The following is a 19921-nucleotide window of genomic DNA, read 5'->3' on the forward strand; positions in this document are numbered from 1 at the left end:
CTTCCCGACTTTCTAATGTTGTGTTTATGTCCCCTGTGTGTTCAGATTGGGGAGGAGATGAGCCAGAACAGCTTCATAAAGCAGTACCTGGCTCAGCAGCAGGAGCTCCTCCGCCACAGGCTGGAGAGAGAGGCCCGGGAGGCGGCAGAGGCCGATGGTAAGACACACACAACCAGGCTCTAATATCCACACTAGCACACTACTTAACTTAGAATGCTAGTGTTGAGTGGACATTGGAACATAGCAGTCTGTTCCAATATACACACTGAAGCAAGGTTTTGGACATGCATTGTAAGTGGTATGTGAGTTTGGACATAGAGTGCAGACTTGAACTACATCTGAACAATGTACAATGGCCCTATAGCTTAGTGCAGTTAACAGCTGTAGAGTGATACCAGTGAATGAATGGAGGGCAGTTAGCTTAGTGCCATTCACATCTGCATATAAACAGTGGCCTTATAGCTGAGTGCACTTGTCATCTGCATATATGGATAGTGGGTCCATCTCAGGCCTCTTGCACCATGTAATGTTCCCAAGTCCTTATTGTCTCCGATGATGATCCCGCCATGCTAATACTGATGCACCAGACAGACAGTGTGTCTCTCTGGGTGCAAGTGAGTTAAACTCACCTTCTCATACTGACTGGGTCAGTGTGGGCTGAGGAGAACTACTAGGAATAAACCACAGTATCCACTTTAATATATTTATTATTTCATCCGAAGGTGTACTAACAACTTGTCTTTATTTATTTTAACCTTTATTTAACTAGACAAGTCAGTTAAGAACAAATTATAATTTACAATGACGGCCTACCAAGAGGCAAAAGGCCTCCTGCGGGGATGGGGGCTGGGATTAAAAATGTAGGACAAAACACACATCACGATGAGACATCACAACACTACATAAAGAGAGACATAATACCCTGACTACACCGCTCGCGTCGCATGTGCTGCAAAATAAATTTAGAAATCTATATTATTCAATTATTGCACCCACACTGCTCGCGAGCGTCTGCGTTGCCAAGGGCTAAAATAGAAGTCAGTTATATTTGTGACGCAGATTGCGCTGCAAGTCCTGCCTCTCCCATCTCCTCATTGGTTTATAGAAGCGGATACCCACGTGCCATCTCCTCATTGGTTATACCCACGTGGGTGATTGACAGACGAACTGTGTTGTCGGTCGTCGTGGTAATACTATGAAAGTTTAGATGCCAATCACCATATAAGTTCAAAGATGAAAAAGCCTGGAAGGAGGAGAGATGACTAGAAACGATTTGGTTGACCGTTTTATGTGTGGATTAATTGTCGGAGTAGAGGACCTTGTGCATTTCAGGTAAAATTACAACGTTTATATCCCAGGACAAATTAGCTCACAACAGCAAGCTAGCTTAATAGGACAAATTAGCTAGCAACAGCAAGCTAGCTTAATAGGACAAATTAGCTAGCAAGTGCAAGCTAGGTAGCTAAATTGCCATAAATGTTTAATGCTTTTGGACCTGTCCCCAAATTAATGTAATTGGTTCAGAGTTTGTTTTGATATTTTAACCTGCGTGTCGTAATCGCGTTTGGTGTGGGGGGACAAAATACATTTATGCACGATGGCGCACATCTGGTTTGGATTCCGTGTAAGATAACACATCATGGCAGCAACACAACATGACAACATGGTACAAACATTGTTAGGCACAGACAACAGCACAAAGGGAAACAAGTAAAGACGACAATGTATCACATGAAGCAGCCACAAGTGTCTGTAAGAGTGTCCATGATTTTTATTTATTTTACTAGGCAAGTCAGTTAAGTCCAAATTCTTATTTACAATGACGGCTAAACTCTAACCAGGGAGATGCTGGGCCTATTGTTCACCGCCCTATGGGACTCCCAATCACGACCGGTTGTGATACAGCCCAGGATCGAACCAGGGTCTGTAGCACTGAGATGCAGTGCCTTAAACCGCTGCGCCACTCGGGAGCCCCCCGATTGAGTCTTTGAATGTAGAGATGGAGATAAAGCTATTCAGTTTAAATGATTTGTATATACCAGGTTATTTTTGGTATGTTGAGTGAGCAGTCTTTCTTGTTCTCTCCATTCTCAATTGAGTTGTAGTGCAGAGTCTGCAGACATCCCAGTTCCAAACTCTGACTCCTAACGTCTAACCTCTGTTTCCTCTCAGCAGGGGAAACAGGCCCGGAGGAGGAGGAGGAGGACGACGACGACACAGAGCAGGACAACGACAGTGCTTCCTACCACCCTGACAAGGTCAGTAACACATACACAGCAGCAGAAGATGCTCAAAAGCCAATCACATTCGAACGGTTCAAGATATATTTATTCTCATATAATTTCTTGTTCATATCAGGCTAGCTAACAGTCTCAATTTCTCTCTCTCTCTTTACTTCAGCATCGCCCCATACCCTCCCAGCCCCCGCTGACCCGGGCCGAGGAAGAGGAAGGAGGTGGAGGAGGGCCAATGATGATGGGGCAAGGAATGATGTCTCGCAGACCACACTTTGGCCCAGGCTCCGTGCCCCAGGAATCCCCTGACGCCCCTGGATCCTGGATGCAGCAGCGTCTCTCACTCCACACTGGCCTCCGCCACGAGGAGCCCACCACCCCCTCACCGCCCCGCGCTGTGGCCTCCCTGTCTGTGCGTGTCCTGGGGGACCCAGAGCGCCAGGGCCTGCCACCCTCCATGCCCCCCCGCGTCCAGGCCCAGGAGAATGAAGGCACCGCCCCGGCGGATGACGACCGACCCGCCCACTATGTGCTCCACCTCAGCCGCTCCGCTCGGGCAGCAGCCAGCGCCGGGGGTAACCGCGTCCAGGAAGACAGCGATGATGACAGCAGTGAGGAGGACGAAGATGAGTGGGGACCTGCGGCGGGGGCAAGGAGAGGGGTCGGTGGCGGAGGAAGAGGAGGACGTTCCCCTCCTCCTCGGCCCCAGCAGCCTTCCCCCAGCGTCCCAGTGGGCCGAGAGAGGTCCAGACGCAAGCTACAGCCTCCGCAACACATCCCACCTCAGCAGGTAGTACACCAGCCCCCCATGCAGCTCCGCCAGCCCACCCCGCCCCCCTCTCCACCCCCAGAGCTCTCCTTTCCCCTCCCCGACACCCCCAAGCAGAGCCCGCCCGACATGGATGAGGAGCCAGAAGGAGCAGGAGCTGGGGTAGCCGTCCACTCCCCTCCAGGTGGCCTCCAGAGGCAGGACTCCGACTCCAGCTCCCGCTCCAGCAGCCCAGAGCCCCTGGCCCAGCGGCGGCCTGGACCCCTCTCCCTGCTCGCCCGCAAGATGGCTTCCGAGGGAGCGTTCGGGAAGAGAGGTGAGGGTGCCTCAGACGGCCAGACAGGTGGTGGGGAGTCGTCCAGACCAGGAGATGGCAGTAGCAGCGTCCCAGAAGCAGGACCGGGGGTTGGGGTAGTCCTGTTCCGTGGGGCTGCTATCACCCACATCGGCGGCAGCAGTGCAGCGCACTCCGGAACTGTCCCTGTACCTGAGGTCCCTGCACCAGTGCCTATGTTTGGATCAGGAGCCCAGTTCCATCCTCTCTCTCTGGTGTCTGGAGCAGCTGTCCCCAGCATCACCCTCACCGCGGAGCCCCAGGGTCCATCTGGAGAGACGGCACAGAAGAGGACGGAGAAAGAAAAGAAGCAGGTGGAGGAGAGGGAGATGAAGCAAGTGGAGAAACAGGAAGAGAGTGAGAGTTGCCTGCCGCCATGGAAGCACGGACGTGACGTGACGTCTGTGTCCTCGCAGTTTGGGTCTGGGGGGTCAGAGGTGCCTGCGGTGCACCAGGGGGACAGCCCGAAGAAGTCACCCTTCGGCAGGGACGAACCCCTCTCGTCCCCTCCCGGCTCAACCGCCTGCCTGCCTGCTCTCGCCCCCAAGAAGCCCCGCATGTTCTCCAACACCTCATCCGGCTCCATGGCATCCCCTCCCAAACTTGAACAGCAGGGGTCTGTGGTGGTGACCACCCCAGGGGAACCCCCCCTCAAACAGGAAGTCCTCGTCTCAGGGGCCCAGCAGTACACAGACAACACCATAGAGGTCACCTCACCGAACAAGGCGTCCGCGGAAAAGCTTGGATGGAAAACTGGAGGAGACATTGTAAAGACGGAGAAGGAGAGTGACAGCCAGGCAGACAAGGCGACACCGAAAGCCGCCAGCGAGACCAGGAGAAGAGGACCTGAAGAGGCTGTTGAGGTTGAGCCCATGGGGCCTGTTCTGCCCCCCTCTTACCCAGGTAAGGGAGAAGAAGAGAAGAAGCGGAAGGAAGACGTGAGAAAGAAAGAAGAAGAGCGGTGCAGGCAGAGGAAGAGGGCGAGCGACAGGAGGTCATCCCCCTCCAGCGGCGCCGACTCTTCATCCTCCGACTCGGATTCTGGATCCTCTTCATCACGTTCCTCTGGCTCCACCTCCTCCCGGGACAAAAAAAAGGTTAGTGACTGGCTAATCCGGATGTCAATCAAATCTTTCTCTCTGCAATGACAAGCTGCCATCACCCTTCAGTACAGAGCAGTGTAGACGTTAGTCTCCGATGACGATCCCGCCATGCTAATACTGATGCACCAGACTGACAGTGTGTCTCTCTGGGTGCAAGTGAGTTAAACTCACCTTCTCATACTGACTGGGTCAGTGTGGGCTGAGGAGAACTAGTGAAAGATGCTTCACCACCTGTGACATGCTTCTTTATATTATGGAACATAATAATTTAACATACCAACCCCTCTTCCCTCATACAATCCCAGCAATCTTTCTCGACATGCTTTAATTTGATCATATAAAAAGGGGATTCTTTACTGCTACAGAAGTGGCTTCTTGCTTTTGTCTCTTAACACGGCGCATTAATATTTTGCCATATATTGTTTGCTCATTCTATTTGTTTCTCAGAAATCTGTCCCGGGAAAAGGAAGAGGGGATGAAAGGAGAAGACTGGGAAAAGGAGGAGAGAAGAAACAACCTTCCAGGTCAGCCATAATACCATTTGAGTTTCTCTCACAACGCACACACTCCTTGCTGTTCTTTACACACACACACCAGCGTTTCTGTTAGCTGTTGAAAAAATTTAATTGCCGCCTGTTGATGTAAATACGTTTGACCGGTCATGGTTAATTTGCGGCAATTTAATTCCACTAAATGATGCGTGTATATTGGTTATGTATCTGGGGCGGCAGGTAGCCTAGTGGTTAGAGCATTGGACTAGTAACCGGAAGGTTGCAAGATCGAATCCCTGAGCTGACAAGGTAAAAATCTGTCGTTCTGCCCCTGAACAAGGCAGTTAAAACCACTGTTCCTAGGCCGTCATTGAAAATAAGAATTTGCTCTTAACGGACTTGCCTAGTTAAATGTAAAAAAAAGTCTTAACACACGCACAGCATACAGATGCAGAGCCCTTTAGAAAAATATCAGACAGCACTTGTATAAGCCCAAACATTACGCCACAATTCCAAATGCAATCACGTGTTCAAACGTTTTTTGGCCACGATTAAAGCGGTAATATTTTTTATTTCTCAACTGGTAATTGAGGCGCACTTCCCGTTCGCCATTTAAATGCATAGGCAAGGAAGGCAGGCTTCATCAGTGTGTCACACACCACTTTGTAATGAGCTGGAGGCAGTATGGATACTGGAGGCAGTATGGATACTGGAGGCAGTATGGATACTGGAGGCAGTATGCATTTTGAAAGCATTTAGCTGCTTGTTTGAAACCTGAACATTTTACTACATATGAGGCGTTTTACCTTGCCTAGTAGCTGAGGCAAAATCCGACGCTATCCGTGTAGGCAATTATTTCATAAAGACTTCCATATGCCATTGAAACCAGTGGCCTATTTGCCCGTAGCCTCCTGCCTTGTGAACTTTGCTGCGCTAATAATGTTAAGAAATAAGTTTATAATTTTTTTTAAGCTAAACGTTCTGATCTGTTGCATCAGACTCATTGCCTTTAACAACAAAAAAAATAATAATAAAATGTCTCCTAGGCCTACCAGTTGTATGAATTTGGGAGCACCGTGGGCGGACGCCCTAATCAGGTTACGCTCCCAATGCATATGGGTCTGAGAAATGTACCGGTAAATGAAAATGCTGCCGGTCAAATGTCCAGCGCCACATTTTCATAACAGAAACGCTGACACACACACTTCACAAAACAAACCCTTGGTGAGCTGCTAATATTTGCACACATACATTTTCTGGTGCATTAGTGATTTGTACAGTGCCGTAAAAAGGTATTTACCCTCTTTCAGATTTTTGTGACTTATTTGTGTGTCTTGCTGCATGATCTAGCTGCTCTTCAGCTCACAGACAGATGTCCTGACATTCTCCTGTAGAATTCTGATACAGAGCAGAATTCATGGTTCCTTCTATTAATGCAAGTCATCCAGGTCCTGAGGCAGCAAAGCATCCCCCACACCATCACCATGCTTGACTGTTTGTATAAGGTTCTTACTGTGGAATGCAGTGTTTGGTTTTCGCCAGACATAATGGGACCCATCTCATCCAAAAAGTTTATGCAAGTTTGCCAAAAAGCACCTGGAAGAACCTGGATGACTCCTGGAAGAATGTTCTATGGGCAGATGAGTCAAAAGTATACATTTTTGGATGATGTCCCATTATTGCTTTTTCAAGAAATTTCTTCTGAAGGAATTTGCCTGGAGGTTTTTATTCTAGGCGTAAAGCTATTTCAACATGTCCAGGCAATAACAGGCTACACTGACAACTTGAGTTTGGCAGTGTTAGCGTCATTGGAATTGAGGAAGTGTGATCCTAATCATTATTTTCTCAATCTGCAGTAGACGTCCTACATGCCCCCCAGCTTGCAGATGTGCGCTAAACCGTGTACTTGCACTTGAGATGCATTTTAAGGCTATGGATGAGAAAGTGAACTTGTCATTTCTGAAAATGTAGTTTAGTTGGAGGCCTGCTTTGCGATCTATGAACAAACAGCAAGGGTTGCATTAGTAGACACTTTTTTACTGACACATTTGGCAATGTTCAATTCATTGACAACGTATAAACAAAGGCATTCACTAAAAGTTGACACATGTAGGCTCTTTATGGGCTATGAGCAGCACTTCGTTTTAAGCATCAATTGATCGATTCAGTTAGGCCTATTTTAATTCTCAAACCGCCAGGCACACCTGTCAAATTCAGCCATTTCTCTCAAAACACAGCGATGTCGATCCGCACTAGATTAGTAATATAAGAGGACCGTGGACTTGTTTTTTGATTTTTTTGCGGCTTGAATTATTACTGTAAAATGACGGACTTAATGATGGATATGTTGATTTGTGCTCTTGCACATAATTCCATAACCCGATCTCCCCCAGTAAAACTAATCCCGTGTGAATAAGACTTTACACACAGGTGTTCAGAGCACGCTAGATACAGTACATTAGGAAAGTATTCAGACCTAGACTTTTTCCACATTTTAAGTTACAGCCTTATTCTAAAATTGATTAAATCGCCTTTCCCCCCCACAATCTACAAACAATACCCCATAATGACAAAGCAAAAACAGGTTTATAGAATGTTGCACATTGATTACAAATAAACTGAAATGACATTTACATAAGTATTCATATTTACTCAGTACTTTTGTTGAAGCACCTTTGGCAGTGATTACAGCCTTGAGTCTTCTTGGGTATGACACTACAAGCTTGGTACACCTATATTTGGAGTTTCTCCCATTCTTCTCTGCAGATCCTTTCAAGCTCTGTCAGGTTGGATGGGGAGCGTCACTGCACAGCTATTTTCAGGTCGCTCCAAAGATGTTCAGGTCTGGACTCTGGCTAGGCCACTCAAGGACATTCAGAGACTTGTCCCGAAGCCACTCCTGCGTTGTCTTGGTTGTGTGCTTAGGGTCGTTGTCCTGTTGGAAGGTGAACCCAGTCTGAGGTCCTGAGCTTTGCTCCGTTCATCTTTCCCTCGATCCTGACTAGTCTCCCAGTCCCTGCCGCTGAAAAACATCCCCACAGCATGATGCTGCCACCACCATGTTTCACCTTAGGGATGGTGCCAGGTTTCCTCCAGATGTGATGCTTGGCATTCAGGCCAAAGAGTTCAATCTTGGTTTTATCAGACCAGAGAATCTTGTTTCTCGTGATCTGAGAGTCCTTTAGGTGCCTTTTGGCAAACTCCAAGTGGGCTTTCATGTGCCTTCTACTGAGGAGTGGCTTCCGTCCAGCCACTCTACCATAAAGGCCTGATTGGTGGAGAGCTGCAGAGATGGCTGTCCTTCTGGAAGGTTATCCCATCTCCACAGAGTGACCATCGGGTTCTTGGTCACCTCCATTACCAAGGCCTTTCTCCCCCCGATTGCTCAGTTTGCCCGGGCGGCGAGCTCTTGGAAGAGTCTTGGTGGTTCCAAACTTCTTCCATTTAAGAATGATGGAGGCCACTGTGTTCTTGGGGACCTTCAATGCCACAAATGTTTTGATACCCTTCCTCAGATCAGTGCCTCATCACAATCCTGTCTCAAAGTTCTACAGACAACTCCTTCAACCTCATGGCTTGGTTTTTGCTCTGACGTGCACTGCCAACTGTGAGACATTATCTAGACAGGTTTGTGCCTTTCCAAATCGTGCCCAATCAATTTCTTTTACCACAGGTGGACTCCAATCAAGTTTTAGAAACATCAAGGATGATCAATGGAAACAGGATGCACCTGAGCTCAATTTTGAGTCTCATAGCAAAGGGTCTGAATACTTATTTAACTAAGGTATGTTTTCTTATAAATTAGCAAAAGTTCCTAAAAACCTGTTTTCACTTTATGTTGGGGTATTGTGTGAAGATTGAGTTAAAAAAATAGAATAAGACTAACTTAACAAAATGTGGAAAAAGTCAAGGTCTGAATAGTTTCCGTATGGACTGTAGCTAATTAACACAGGTGATTCCGTCTGTCTTCCGTTAACAAGAGCCGTAACATGGAGATATGGGCGTTTGGGAACCCTAACCCTATAAAGGTGCAAAAGCCAGTGCAAAATACACCTACATGTACGCCCGGGCCGACATTAATAGAACCCCCCCCATATCATCCCTGCCTCAGTTGTCTGTAATGTTTCTTTGGAATTTAACATGTTTAACACTTGCTTCTGGGCCCGGTTTCCTTAAAGCTTCCTAAGGCTAAGTCATCGTGAGAACCTTCGTAGGAGCATTGTTACATTTCCAAACGGTTTCCCAAAACCAATGTTATTAATGTCGCACTTGAACCTGCTCGTAATCTAACGCCTAACTCAGACCACTCGTTGAACAGCTAAGTGCGACGTTAGATGTATTTTTGCCCTCCCCGCGTCACTTTATACACATCTCTGCTAAACTTAGAATCGCATGGTTTATATGTCTCTATCTGACCGCTGATAACTTCAGATCAAAGTTGACTACAAATACAAAGTTGCCAATGTCTTTGCAATTTATACAAACAAGCGACATATGAAAATTGAGATGACCTGCATTAAAATAAACAGTACGGGCCCGGGGTAATCATAATGAAATACATTTAATGTTCAATTGAGTTCTATTTTGATACTTGTAGGCTGTCTAATTTGTCTCTCTTTCATGTGTAGCCCAACATGTGTGCAATGATGTGCCAAATCAGTGATTTTGTGCATTTTGATTGGGTAAGCAATTAGAATAAGCCACCTCAATATTTGCAGCCATAGGTGGTGATCCGTCGTCAGTATTGTAAAATAATGGTTTGGTCAGATTTTAATGGAGAAAACTGATCCGATTTCAGTTCTCCCTTTCGATACTATAAGTATGGACACATGCTCCAACTTACACTGTTCTCTCTGCGTGTTGTTTTGAGAAACGCATGTTACATCTTCGGCCGTTGTAGGAAAGATGCATCGTTTAAGCGCTCCTAAGCTCCATCACTATCGGGAAACCGGGCCCTGATCATTGATCTGTGGATGGATGATTGGACTCCAGGAGTGGATGGACGTCTCAAGGTAGCGATTGTGAGTTTAGATTATAATAAAAGCAGGAAGCACCATTAGAACATGTGTGAATGCAGATATATTTTATGTGTCTTGCCTTTGCCAGAAGATACCGACCCTACCTGTACGCTTGTTTGCACTGGGGTCGGAACGCAATCATGATTACATTAAGACACTTTGGAGCCGGCGTAGGATATGTCGGAAAACGTACCTCAATGCGGACTACTAGTTTTCCCGGAAAACTGCACTTTTTCACGTTGGGCCCTCAAGTGGGGCAGCGGTCTAAGGCACTGCATCTCAGTGCTAGAGGGGTCACTACAGACACCCTGGTTCGAATCTAGGCTGTATCACAACGGCTGTGATTGGGAGTCCCATAGGGCGGATTGGCCCAGCACTGTCCCGGTTTGGCCGGTAAAGGCCGTGATTGTAAATAAGAATTTATTCTTAACCGACTTGCCTAGTTAAATAAACTCTTGCCTCATTATCATTAAGTTTTAAAGTCCATCTATGTCTTGAAGTATGTTTCATGGGTTTTGATGAATGACATTTGACACATGGATTTATTGGAAAGAAAATGTTAAACGTTTATTCCATATAGAGATGACGCAATAATTTGTCCAGAACACCACAATGTTTAGTTTGATCTATTGTAGCTACTCTACTACTGCCAAATGTCAAGTTCGTTGTTACAATATAGCGTCCCTTCACTTACCGACAGCATTGTGAACAGTCAAAATGCTTACTCGCGCGACTACTAGTTATAGAAAAGGTAGTGGTAGTCGTACTTCTTGTTAGTCGTTTGATGAGGCACCCTACAGCCGAAGAGACGGTTAGTGCAATCCGAGATTCTTGGGACGTCCCTTCCCTAAATGTAAACAAATAGTATCTATTATATTGATAAAATAGCAGGGTGACCGCTCTAACAATAGAAATACATGTCCTCAATTATTGAAGGCCTGGGAGATCGGGTGGGACTGTTCTAGCCAGTGAGGGCAGATACGCGTGTGAACAACAGGCACACAGCTGTCGTTTTTCTCAAAGTAGCCGGAATGCCATCCACTTACCAGTACATTTGTAACAGGCTAAAACATAACGAAACTTCTATACGATAAAAGGAAGCCTCACATAATTCGACACTGTTAGATCTCCATACAACGTTGAGGGGAGTAAATCCTCCAGCTTCGTATTTTCCTTAACCTCTACAACAATAACTCGAACCATTTGAAATGTAAACTTTAGTGGGGTGACGTCAGAGCTGGAGGTCCCAAGGATCCCGGCTAGTTTCCCCTCTCGGCTCGCTATCCAATATGGCCGTCGTGTGTGTATAACTACTCTGAAACCGTCGCAGTGCACAAACCCGGCAGCCGCATAAGGATTTCTCGTCCTCAATTTCAATCGGTGCCTGACTGGAGCAATCGATTGCGATAGAGCGTTAGGTGTCGGCGGTTCCAGCCAGACAATATGCTGTCGGAAGGGACCGAAAACGGGTAAGATGGAGAGCGAAAGGATAGGCATTACGTTGCTAGATTGGCTTCATCGGTAGTAGCTAAGGCGCTGCCAGTGCTGATTGTGTCATGTCTCAACCGCTCGTTCACCCTGCCCGCCTGGTGCCCTAATTAAATTATCGCTAAACTGTCGCCACATACGTTTTAACTGTCAGCGGTGGGCGTTTTAATTACTAGACTGACACGAAGTGTTACATTACATTCATGCGTCGTGCACGTGAGTGTCGCTCTCCGCGTCCACGTGGGGTGTGGATTTGTCGGACTCGGGTTGGGGGAAGGGGATGGGAGATACCGGGTAACTCCACAGTCACTCAAGTTTACTAGTACCAGAGAATCCATATACGCAGGTAAGTAAGTAATAAAACTGGTCGTGGCTGGATCAAACGCGTCATACTGAGAATCATGCAGAAGCTTTTAAGCTTATGAATTAAACAACGAATTACTTCCTCCTTGCTCTTGACTCGTCGTAACATGTGTCAGGTTATGCTGTGTGTGTGTGTGTGTGTGTGTGTGTGTGTGTGTGTGTACTAAAGCTCACCTACACTCTGTGAATCCAATGGATGTTTAGGGGGCATTTTCTATCTGAATGTACACTACCTGTCTCGGTGCATGCACTTCAGTGCATGTATAGATGTACTGCATGTCTCACTCTGTGTGAAGCCAGTGCCGACTGGCTGTCTTACTATATGAATCCAGTGTAGGTAACGACTGTCTCACTTGAGAGGTGGGTATGACTGATTCATTGTCCACCACCTCTCAGTCTTTTATGCTTCTTTTGTCAGGTTAGTTATTGCTGTGTAGAGGAGATGGTGTCAGACAGAGCCATGTATAAATATATGACTCTGGTGTCAGATTAAGTCGTGACGATGATAAAGAATACTGCTCATGATGTTAATGAGCAGGTGTCACCATGGGAGATCATTAATACACACGACATCTGTTGGCAATTGTGGGTGTGTGTGCCCTTAAGGTGTGTCATAATTGTCCAACTGGCTAGGCTGTCTCTTGAGGGTACTACATGGACTACCAATGGTCAGTGTGGAGTAAGGGTTTAATTATATAAAGGAGGGGAAATGGGGGGCCTCTTTAGCAAAGAGGCAGTTTGGTCCCAACAAGCACATACTCTTAATGATCACATCGGGGACCGGGTGCTCCTCCACTTCTGCCCCACTGGGGTGGTGTTCTAGTTGACATCTGTCCCCTCATAGGCCTCAGATTGCAGGTGTGTGTTCGGAGAGCGTAAGAGACGCGCGCAGAACAACGACTTCGCTTTTTTTTTTTGTGGAGGATGTGGAAGGCTTGAGGGGTCCGAATCGGTTATCAGTCAGTGACATTAGGATGACCCTGCAAGTGATCTCAATGTGTGTACGCGTGTGATCTTTGGTTAGACAGCCGTGCATGTCTTGGTTGGTCAATCAGTGTGTGTTACTGACCGTATGAGGAGTTTGTTTTGAGGAGTATTTGTGACCTCGTCGCTGGGTGTCAGTTGGCTGTATTCTGGTGTGAGTAAGTTATTTATAGTTGCACTGTCCCAGATAACTGGCCTCAACCAACCTTCCCTTCTCTCTCTGTTTCCTGTCTTCTTTCTTCTCTTGATCGGTCCTCTGTGTGTCTGACTCTCTTTACTAGAGGTAGACTCATCCATCTTATCTTCTCTGCTTTTTGATGAGGAACACAGTTCTGTTCCTTCCTACTAGATTTACTTTTTAGCTTTCATGGCTAATGGTTGTAGGTAGGATGAGACCGTTTCTTTGCCGTTGTTTGTTATCTATGTGTAGATAATTTACGATGCCGTTCTTTATTCAGGTCTTTGTATAATAATACATCTCTCTACTATCCTCATTCTCGCTCTCTCACTCCTCCTCGCGCTTTCTCTTTCCCCCCAGGGAGAAGAAGCAGTCATCCCTGTCGGAGCCGTCCGGCCCTGGCCCTATGGAGGTGGAGAGGCCAGACCCAGAGGGCTCCAGGGCCCCCCAGCCCACCCCCGAAGGGGACCCAGAGAACAGTGAGGGCCGCATGGAGGAGGTAAGGTCGCTGAGAGGGAGAGGTGGGGGTCTGGGAGCATGGGGATAACGGGGGGGGGGGAGGAATGTTTCAGGAACTAACCCCCCTCGTCCAATGGCTTAGTCTGGTACAGTGTGTGTCCCAAATGGGACCCTATTCCCTACATAGTGCACGACCCTGTTTTGACCAGAGCCCATAGGGTGCACTATAGGGAATAGGATGCCATTGGGGACACAGCCCTGGTTTGAGACAGTTAAAACGTCCGTTGATGGATAGTTGCGGATGTTTCAGGTTAACAGTGAACCAACCTATTAACCCCCTTGTTACTATGGCTTCGTTTGATACAGTTCAAATACCCATAGGTAGAATCTTCTCTCCGCAAATGGGACTTAACAAACTAACCTAACCTCTCTGAGCTAAATGTCGATTAGATACTCACACATAGACATGCCACACACACGTTATTCTATATCATTCTATATCTGGAGGCTTTCATAGAGCAGTTACCTTAGAGACTTGACTGCAGGTGGTTCATCTCTAATGGGGTGTGAAATTAGACGTGACCTCCACACGGACTACATGCATGCTCCACATCGATGTTGTTGGGTCGTGTGTGAGAGGGTGTGTGTGTGTGAGAGAGAGGGCGAGTCAGGGTAATCTACAGTCACATTGCTCATTATTATCTCAAGATAAACTAATACTCACACACACGCACAGAAATATGCATTTAACATTTTCCAAATCCTCTAATGACCATACAGTCTCCTAATAGGCTGACCATACAGTCTCCTAATAGGCTGACCACACAGCTCGCGTCGTGTGCGCAAGCGTTGCAAAATAAATTTAGAAATCCATGTTATTCAATTATTGCACCCACACTGCTCGCGCGCGCCAACGAGCATCTGCGTTGCCATGGGCTAAAATAGAAATCGGTTCTACTTCTGACGCAGATCGCGCTGCACGTCCTGCCTCTCCCATCTGCTCATTGGTTTGTAGAAGCAGGTACCCACGTGCCATCTCATTGGTTATACCCACGTGGGTGACTGATAGACGAACGAGTTCAGTGGCGGTAATGCACCTAATTTATGAAAGTTGCCAATCGCAATATAAAGTCAAGAGAAGAAAAGGCCTGGAAGGAAGAGAGATGACTAGAAATGATTTGGTAGACCGTTTTATGTGTGGATTAATTGTCGGAGTAGAGGACCTTGTGCATTTCAGGTAAAATAACAACTCAATGTTTATATCCGAGGACAAATTACCGAGCAACAGCAAGCTAGCTAAATAGGACAAATTAGCTAGCAAGTGCAAGCTAACTAGCTAAATTGCCATACATGTTTAATGCTTTTCGACCGGTCCCCAAATTAATATAATTGGTTCAGAGTTTGTTTTGATATTTTAACTTGCGTGTCGTGATCGCGTTTGGTGTAGGGGGACAAAATAAACGTATGCACGATGGCGCACGCACGCAGCCGGTTTGGCCATTTTGAAATGAGCGTAAACCTTCCTTCCCTTCTTGTTAGTCAGATCCAGTAGGGTAAACCAACAGTGTTCAGTGGCTGAACGGACCCCTCATTTTGATTGACCATAGTCCATTGAGAGAAATTCTGAGCATTCTGCGCTTTTACATATTTCTGATTATAAACTAATGTAATTAGTATTCAGCAAAGCAATTTCTTTTGAAATGGCTCACTCTCAGTGTGTGTGTGTGTGTGTGTGTGTGGGGGGGGGGGTGACCTCAGGGTTTGCATGAGTAATAGCCCCTGACAGTGTGCAGGGAGAGATGCATCAAATCTCTCTTTTCTGCTTTCCCTCCTTTTCTCTCTACTTCTGTCCTGACTCTCTCTCTCTCTCTCTCCTTTCTCTCTCTCCTGACTCTCTCTCTCTCTCTCTCTCCTTTCTCTCTCTCTCTCCTGACTCTCTCTCTCTCTCTCTCTCTCTCTCTCTCTCTCTCCTGTCTGTCTCTCTCTCTCTCCTGTCTCTCTCTCTCTCGCTCTCTCTCTCTCGCTCTCTCTCTCTCTCTCCTCTCTCTCTCTCTCTCTCTCTCTCTCTCTCTCTCTCTCTCTCTCTCTCTCTCTCCTGTCTCTCTCCTCTCTCTCTCTCTCTCTCTCTCTCTCCTGTCTCTCTCCTGTCTCTCTCTCTCTCTCCTGACTCTCTCATTCTCATGATCTCTTTATTTCTTTTGGTGTGACTGCTGTTTTAAAACCCCATTGATTGCTTTGTTACGAAGGTGCCCATGCCTCTTCCATTGCCCTTAATGGTACCTGCGTACTACTGCTACCACCACCTCCTCCTCCTCTTCCTCCACTACTACTCCTACTCCTCCTGCCCCGCTATGCCCAAGCGCCTCGTCTGGACCTGAGCTAGGCCCCAGAGTGACCGCTACTACTACACCACACCTGGTATCACTGAGTTACCCTCAGAGACCCAAGGCCTCACCTCTAAGCCTCCAGCACAGAACCAGAGCCTGGCCCACCAAGGCCTCCCCTCTAAGCCTCCAGCACAGAACCAGAGCTTGGCCCACCGAGGCCTCCCCTCTAAGCCTCCAGCACAGAACCAGAGCCCACCAAGGCCTCCCCTCTAAGCCTGCAGTACTGATTCAGCCACAGAATCAGAGGCTGAGCCTCCAAATCCTCCCCAGAACCAAAGCCTCCCTCCAGCCCAGCCCTGAGCCAGCCACAGGGCCTGAGCCTGACCCACCAAAGCCCAGAGCTGAGCCAGCCAAAGAACCAGAGGTTGAACCAAAGCCACCCCTAACCTCCAGCCCAGTCGTTCACTGAGCCAGCCAAGCCAGCAGGAACACAATAACATCACACCAGAGGCTTTCTGTTGCCACAGCAACCAGCAACATAACCCTGGGGAGGGAATCCCACTCACTGGACTGCCTGCTGAAGAGAGAGGTAGGGGGACGTTGTCTGCTGTCGTCGCCCTCCCGCCATTTTGTGGAGAAACTAAAGCGACAGCTACTCGCCACGCCCGCACCGAGAGAGCAGGAGCATGTTCTGCCAACCTGCAAGCAAGAACGTGGAATACCGACTTATCACAGACACGATGACTTTCTGCTGTTTATCCTCGTTTCCATGCCAGTCTGCCCCCTACTGGTCGAGAGGACTGTAAACAGGCAGGTGCCTTTCTGCCTCATGGACTTGAATGAACAGGGCCCACCTACACACTGATGAGGCCCACCCAGATATCACCACGGCCTGATAATCTGAAAGGACACCAAATAGACATTCTCCTGTGCATCTCCCAGCATCTCCCAGCTGTGTCTTCAATGTAGACACTCAAATGGATTATTGAAGTGGATTTAAAACATTATTTTGGACTTCATCTTTTTTTTTAATAAAATACAACCTCCTGAGTGCAAGAAAATATGGAAATGTTTTGTTACGGGCCCTTTCATTGGCTCATTCCCTTGTTCCGAATGCTCCTATTGGCTTGGCCTGCCAGGCCAGGAGCCAACCTGGACCTTGATTGGCTGGTCAATCCTCATCATAGACTATTACAACCTTCTGGATCTGATTTGAACTTTTCACTTGCATCAAAGACGAAAGGACATCTTTTAGTAAAACTGATTGCAGTGCACACACAGACTAAGTCATCAGTATGTGTGCTTATAGCCTACAAACTGAATTCACAGCTTTTTTTATTTAATTACATTTTTTTAACCTATAGAACATCTCCCTACGGCTTCCCTCCCACTGAACTTTGACCCTACACGAGTCGCTATGGATTTAAACTTTTTAATCTGTGATCTCATTGGACTATTGGTTATTACACAACCAGAGGTTTTTCAGTTGGAACTTTTCAAGTTTACAGGGCATGCAAGTTCTGTCATGGACATCAAGCTATCCGATTTGTTTATATTGGGACTTCCAAAGTTTTGGCCCCCTTCTACCAATATTAAACGACACACCAACAATTATTGAACCCCTTGCATAACAAGCAAAAGGCAAAATGACTATCAAGCAAAGCACCAGTCAAAAAAGTCCAAGGTTAAGATCACTTCCTGCCTGCCTGCTAATCACCATTCAAATAGAGTCCCGCCCTCACTCCTCTGCCTTCTCTGATTGGACCCTTGTTGCCTAGATACAGTACACACTGCCATGCGGTTGAGCCATAGCCAAGCCAGTGAGGAATCAGGTGTCAATGGTACCAGGAAATGACTTGTCATTTTTCTCTCTATTTGAGATGTATATTTTTTGTATTTTTTTGTTTTACATCTGTTAAGAAAGGAAATGTCAGTTTCTTCTCAGGTCTTTTTGGTCGTTTACTTCTACGGCCGGAGGATTGACTTAATTTCACTATGTGTTACTCAGTACAACCCCTTTTTTAAACTCACGATTACTGCACTTTCAATTTGATTGAAAACAAATCCTAATTTGATCTCCCAAGCTTATGTCTATCCTAAGTGTCTGCATACATTTCCTGCAGATCACCCTTCTTTATTTGAACCCTCCACTGTATTGGAACTGCAGTATCAGCCCAGACCTGTTCAGGTGTTTCTGGTCTGACAGACAAGGTCTCCAGCACCCAGCACCCACATTTTCAGCCGCCAACACAGGCCTTTTGTAAAATGTAAAATGTAAGGACAACGACATGTAACTGCCCTAATGAAGTCGGTACATGATTATAAACAATGCATCCACTTAGTATAGCCGGTCTCTGCTTTAACACATACAGGAAGATGCGTTAACACAGCGCCCGGTATCACTCCACTTGGAGCTGAACGGTATTAGTCAACGTCAGTCAGTCTTCTACTCAACCAGCTGAGGTCTCGGATCGGTGTAGCAGAGGAAAGCTAGTCGAGGCCTTAAATTAGACCCCTTCACGTCATCATTTCTATGTGTTCGGTTTGTACTCGGTGGGCACCACAGCAACACCACAGGATTATATTCCGTTAATTACCACCGTGTCTACAGGAACACACCAACACACCAGTAGGAGTTGTCTAGTGATTAGTCTAGCTACCCCCACAGTAACACAGTAGAAGTTGTCTAGTGATTAGTCTAGCTACCCCCACAGTAACACAGTAGGAGTTGTCTAGTGATTAGCCTAGCTACCCCCACAGTAACACAGTAGGAGTTGTCTAGTGATTAGCCTAGCTACCCCCACAGTAACACAGTAGGAGTTGTCTAGTGATTAGTCTAGCTACCCCCACAGTAACACAGTAGGAGTTGTCTAGTGATTAGTCTAGCTACCCCCACAGTAACACAGTAGGAGTTGTCTAGTGATTAGTCTAGCTACCCCCACAGTAACACAGTAGGAGTTGTCTAGTGATTAGTCTAGCTACCCCCACAGTAACACAGTAGGAGTTGTCTAGTGATTAGCCTAGCTACCCCCACAGTAACACCGTAGGAGTTGTCTAGTGATTAGTCTAGCTACCCCCACAGTAACACAGTAGGAGTTGTCTAGTGATTAGCCTAGCTACCCCCACAGTAACACAGTAGGAGTTGTCTAGTGATTAGTCTAGCTACCCCCACAGTAACGCAGTAGGAGTTGTCTAGTGATTAGTCTAGCTACCCCCACAGTAACACAGTAGGAGTTGTCTAGTGATTAGCCTAGCTACCCCCACAGTAACACCGTAGGAGTTGTCTAGTGATTAGCCTAGCTACCCCCACAGTAACACAGTAGGAGTTGTCTAGTGATTAGCCTAGCTACCCCCACAGTAACACAGTAGGAGTTGTCTAGTGATTAGTCTAGCTACCCCCACAGTAACACAGGAGTTATAGCTGACACACACAAGGAGGGGTGTACATTGGTTGTCTAGTGATTTCTTAGTGCTACAGCCACACCAACACACAGCAGGAGTATATTCAGTCCTTCTCTAGTGATTATCTTCCTGTGTTCTTTGAACGAAGGTGGAGGCGAACGTGTCTGGAGTCTCTCTGTATCGACCAAGCCCCCCCATCTTCTCCTTATGTGGTTTAATAGGAGCCTGTCAACCATTTCTCTCTGTCCCCCCGCCTCTCCTCTGTCTATCCCCCCGCCTCTCCTCTGTCTATCCCCCCGCCTCTCCTCTGTCTATCCCACCGCCTCTCCTCTGTCTATCCCCCCGCCTCTCCTCTGTCTATCCCCCCGCCTCTCCTCTGTCTATCCCCCCGCCTCTCCTCTGTCTATCCCCCCGCCTCTCCTCTGTCTATCCCCCCGCCTCTCCTCTGTCTATCCCCCCGCCTCTCCTCTGTCTATCCCCCCGCCTCTCCTCTGTCCCGCCTCTCCTCTGTCCCGCCTCTCCTCTGTCCCGCCTCTCCTCTGTCTATCCCCCCGCCTCTCCTCTGTCTATCCCCCCGCCTCTCCTCTGTCTATCCCCCCGCCTCTCCTCTGTCTATCCCCCCGCCTCTCCTCTGTCTATCCCCCCGCCTCTCCTCTGTCCCGCCTCTCCTCTGTCCCGCCTCTCCTCTGTCCCGCCTCTCCTCTGTCCCGCCTCTCCTCTGTCCCGCCTCTCCTCTGTCCCGCCTCTCCTCTGTCCCGCCTCTCCTCTCTC

At 47.4% G+C, this 19921-nt stretch overlaps 1 protein-coding gene and 2 non-coding genes across 3 annotated transcripts in view; all 3 read left to right on the top strand.

Moving 5' to 3' along the window:
* acin1b (apoptotic chromatin condensation inducer 1b) overlaps window positions 1-19921 on the top strand; it is a gene marked incomplete at its 3' end in the record, with an annotated part of 30091 nt that overhangs the window by 1921 nt on the left and 8249 nt on the right. The window contains exons 3-7 of the mRNA XM_038975634.1: window positions 46-157; window positions 2173-2258; window positions 2401-4434; window positions 4888-4964; window positions 13323-13461. Coding sequence (XP_038831562.1) covers window positions 46-157; window positions 2173-2258; window positions 2401-4434; window positions 4888-4964; window positions 13323-13461 — 2448 coding nt within the window. The remainder of the gene's footprint in view (window positions 1-45; window positions 158-2172; window positions 2259-2400; window positions 4435-4887; window positions 4965-13322; window positions 13462-19921) is intronic.
* Window positions 548-666, top strand: LOC120030718. The gene has a single exon (XR_005473673.1). It is a non-coding gene; the product is annotated as a small nucleolar RNA U6-53/MBII-28 (small nucleolar RNA).
* Window positions 4530-4648, top strand: LOC120030719. The gene has a single exon (XR_005473674.1). It is a non-coding gene; the product is annotated as a small nucleolar RNA U6-53/MBII-28 (small nucleolar RNA).

This window comes from Salvelinus namaycush, chromosome 36 (genome assembly GCF_016432855.1).
Source record: "Salvelinus namaycush isolate Seneca chromosome 36, SaNama_1.0, whole genome shotgun sequence".
Classification (NCBI taxonomy): Eukaryota; Metazoa; Chordata; class Actinopteri; order Salmoniformes; family Salmonidae; genus Salvelinus; species Salvelinus namaycush.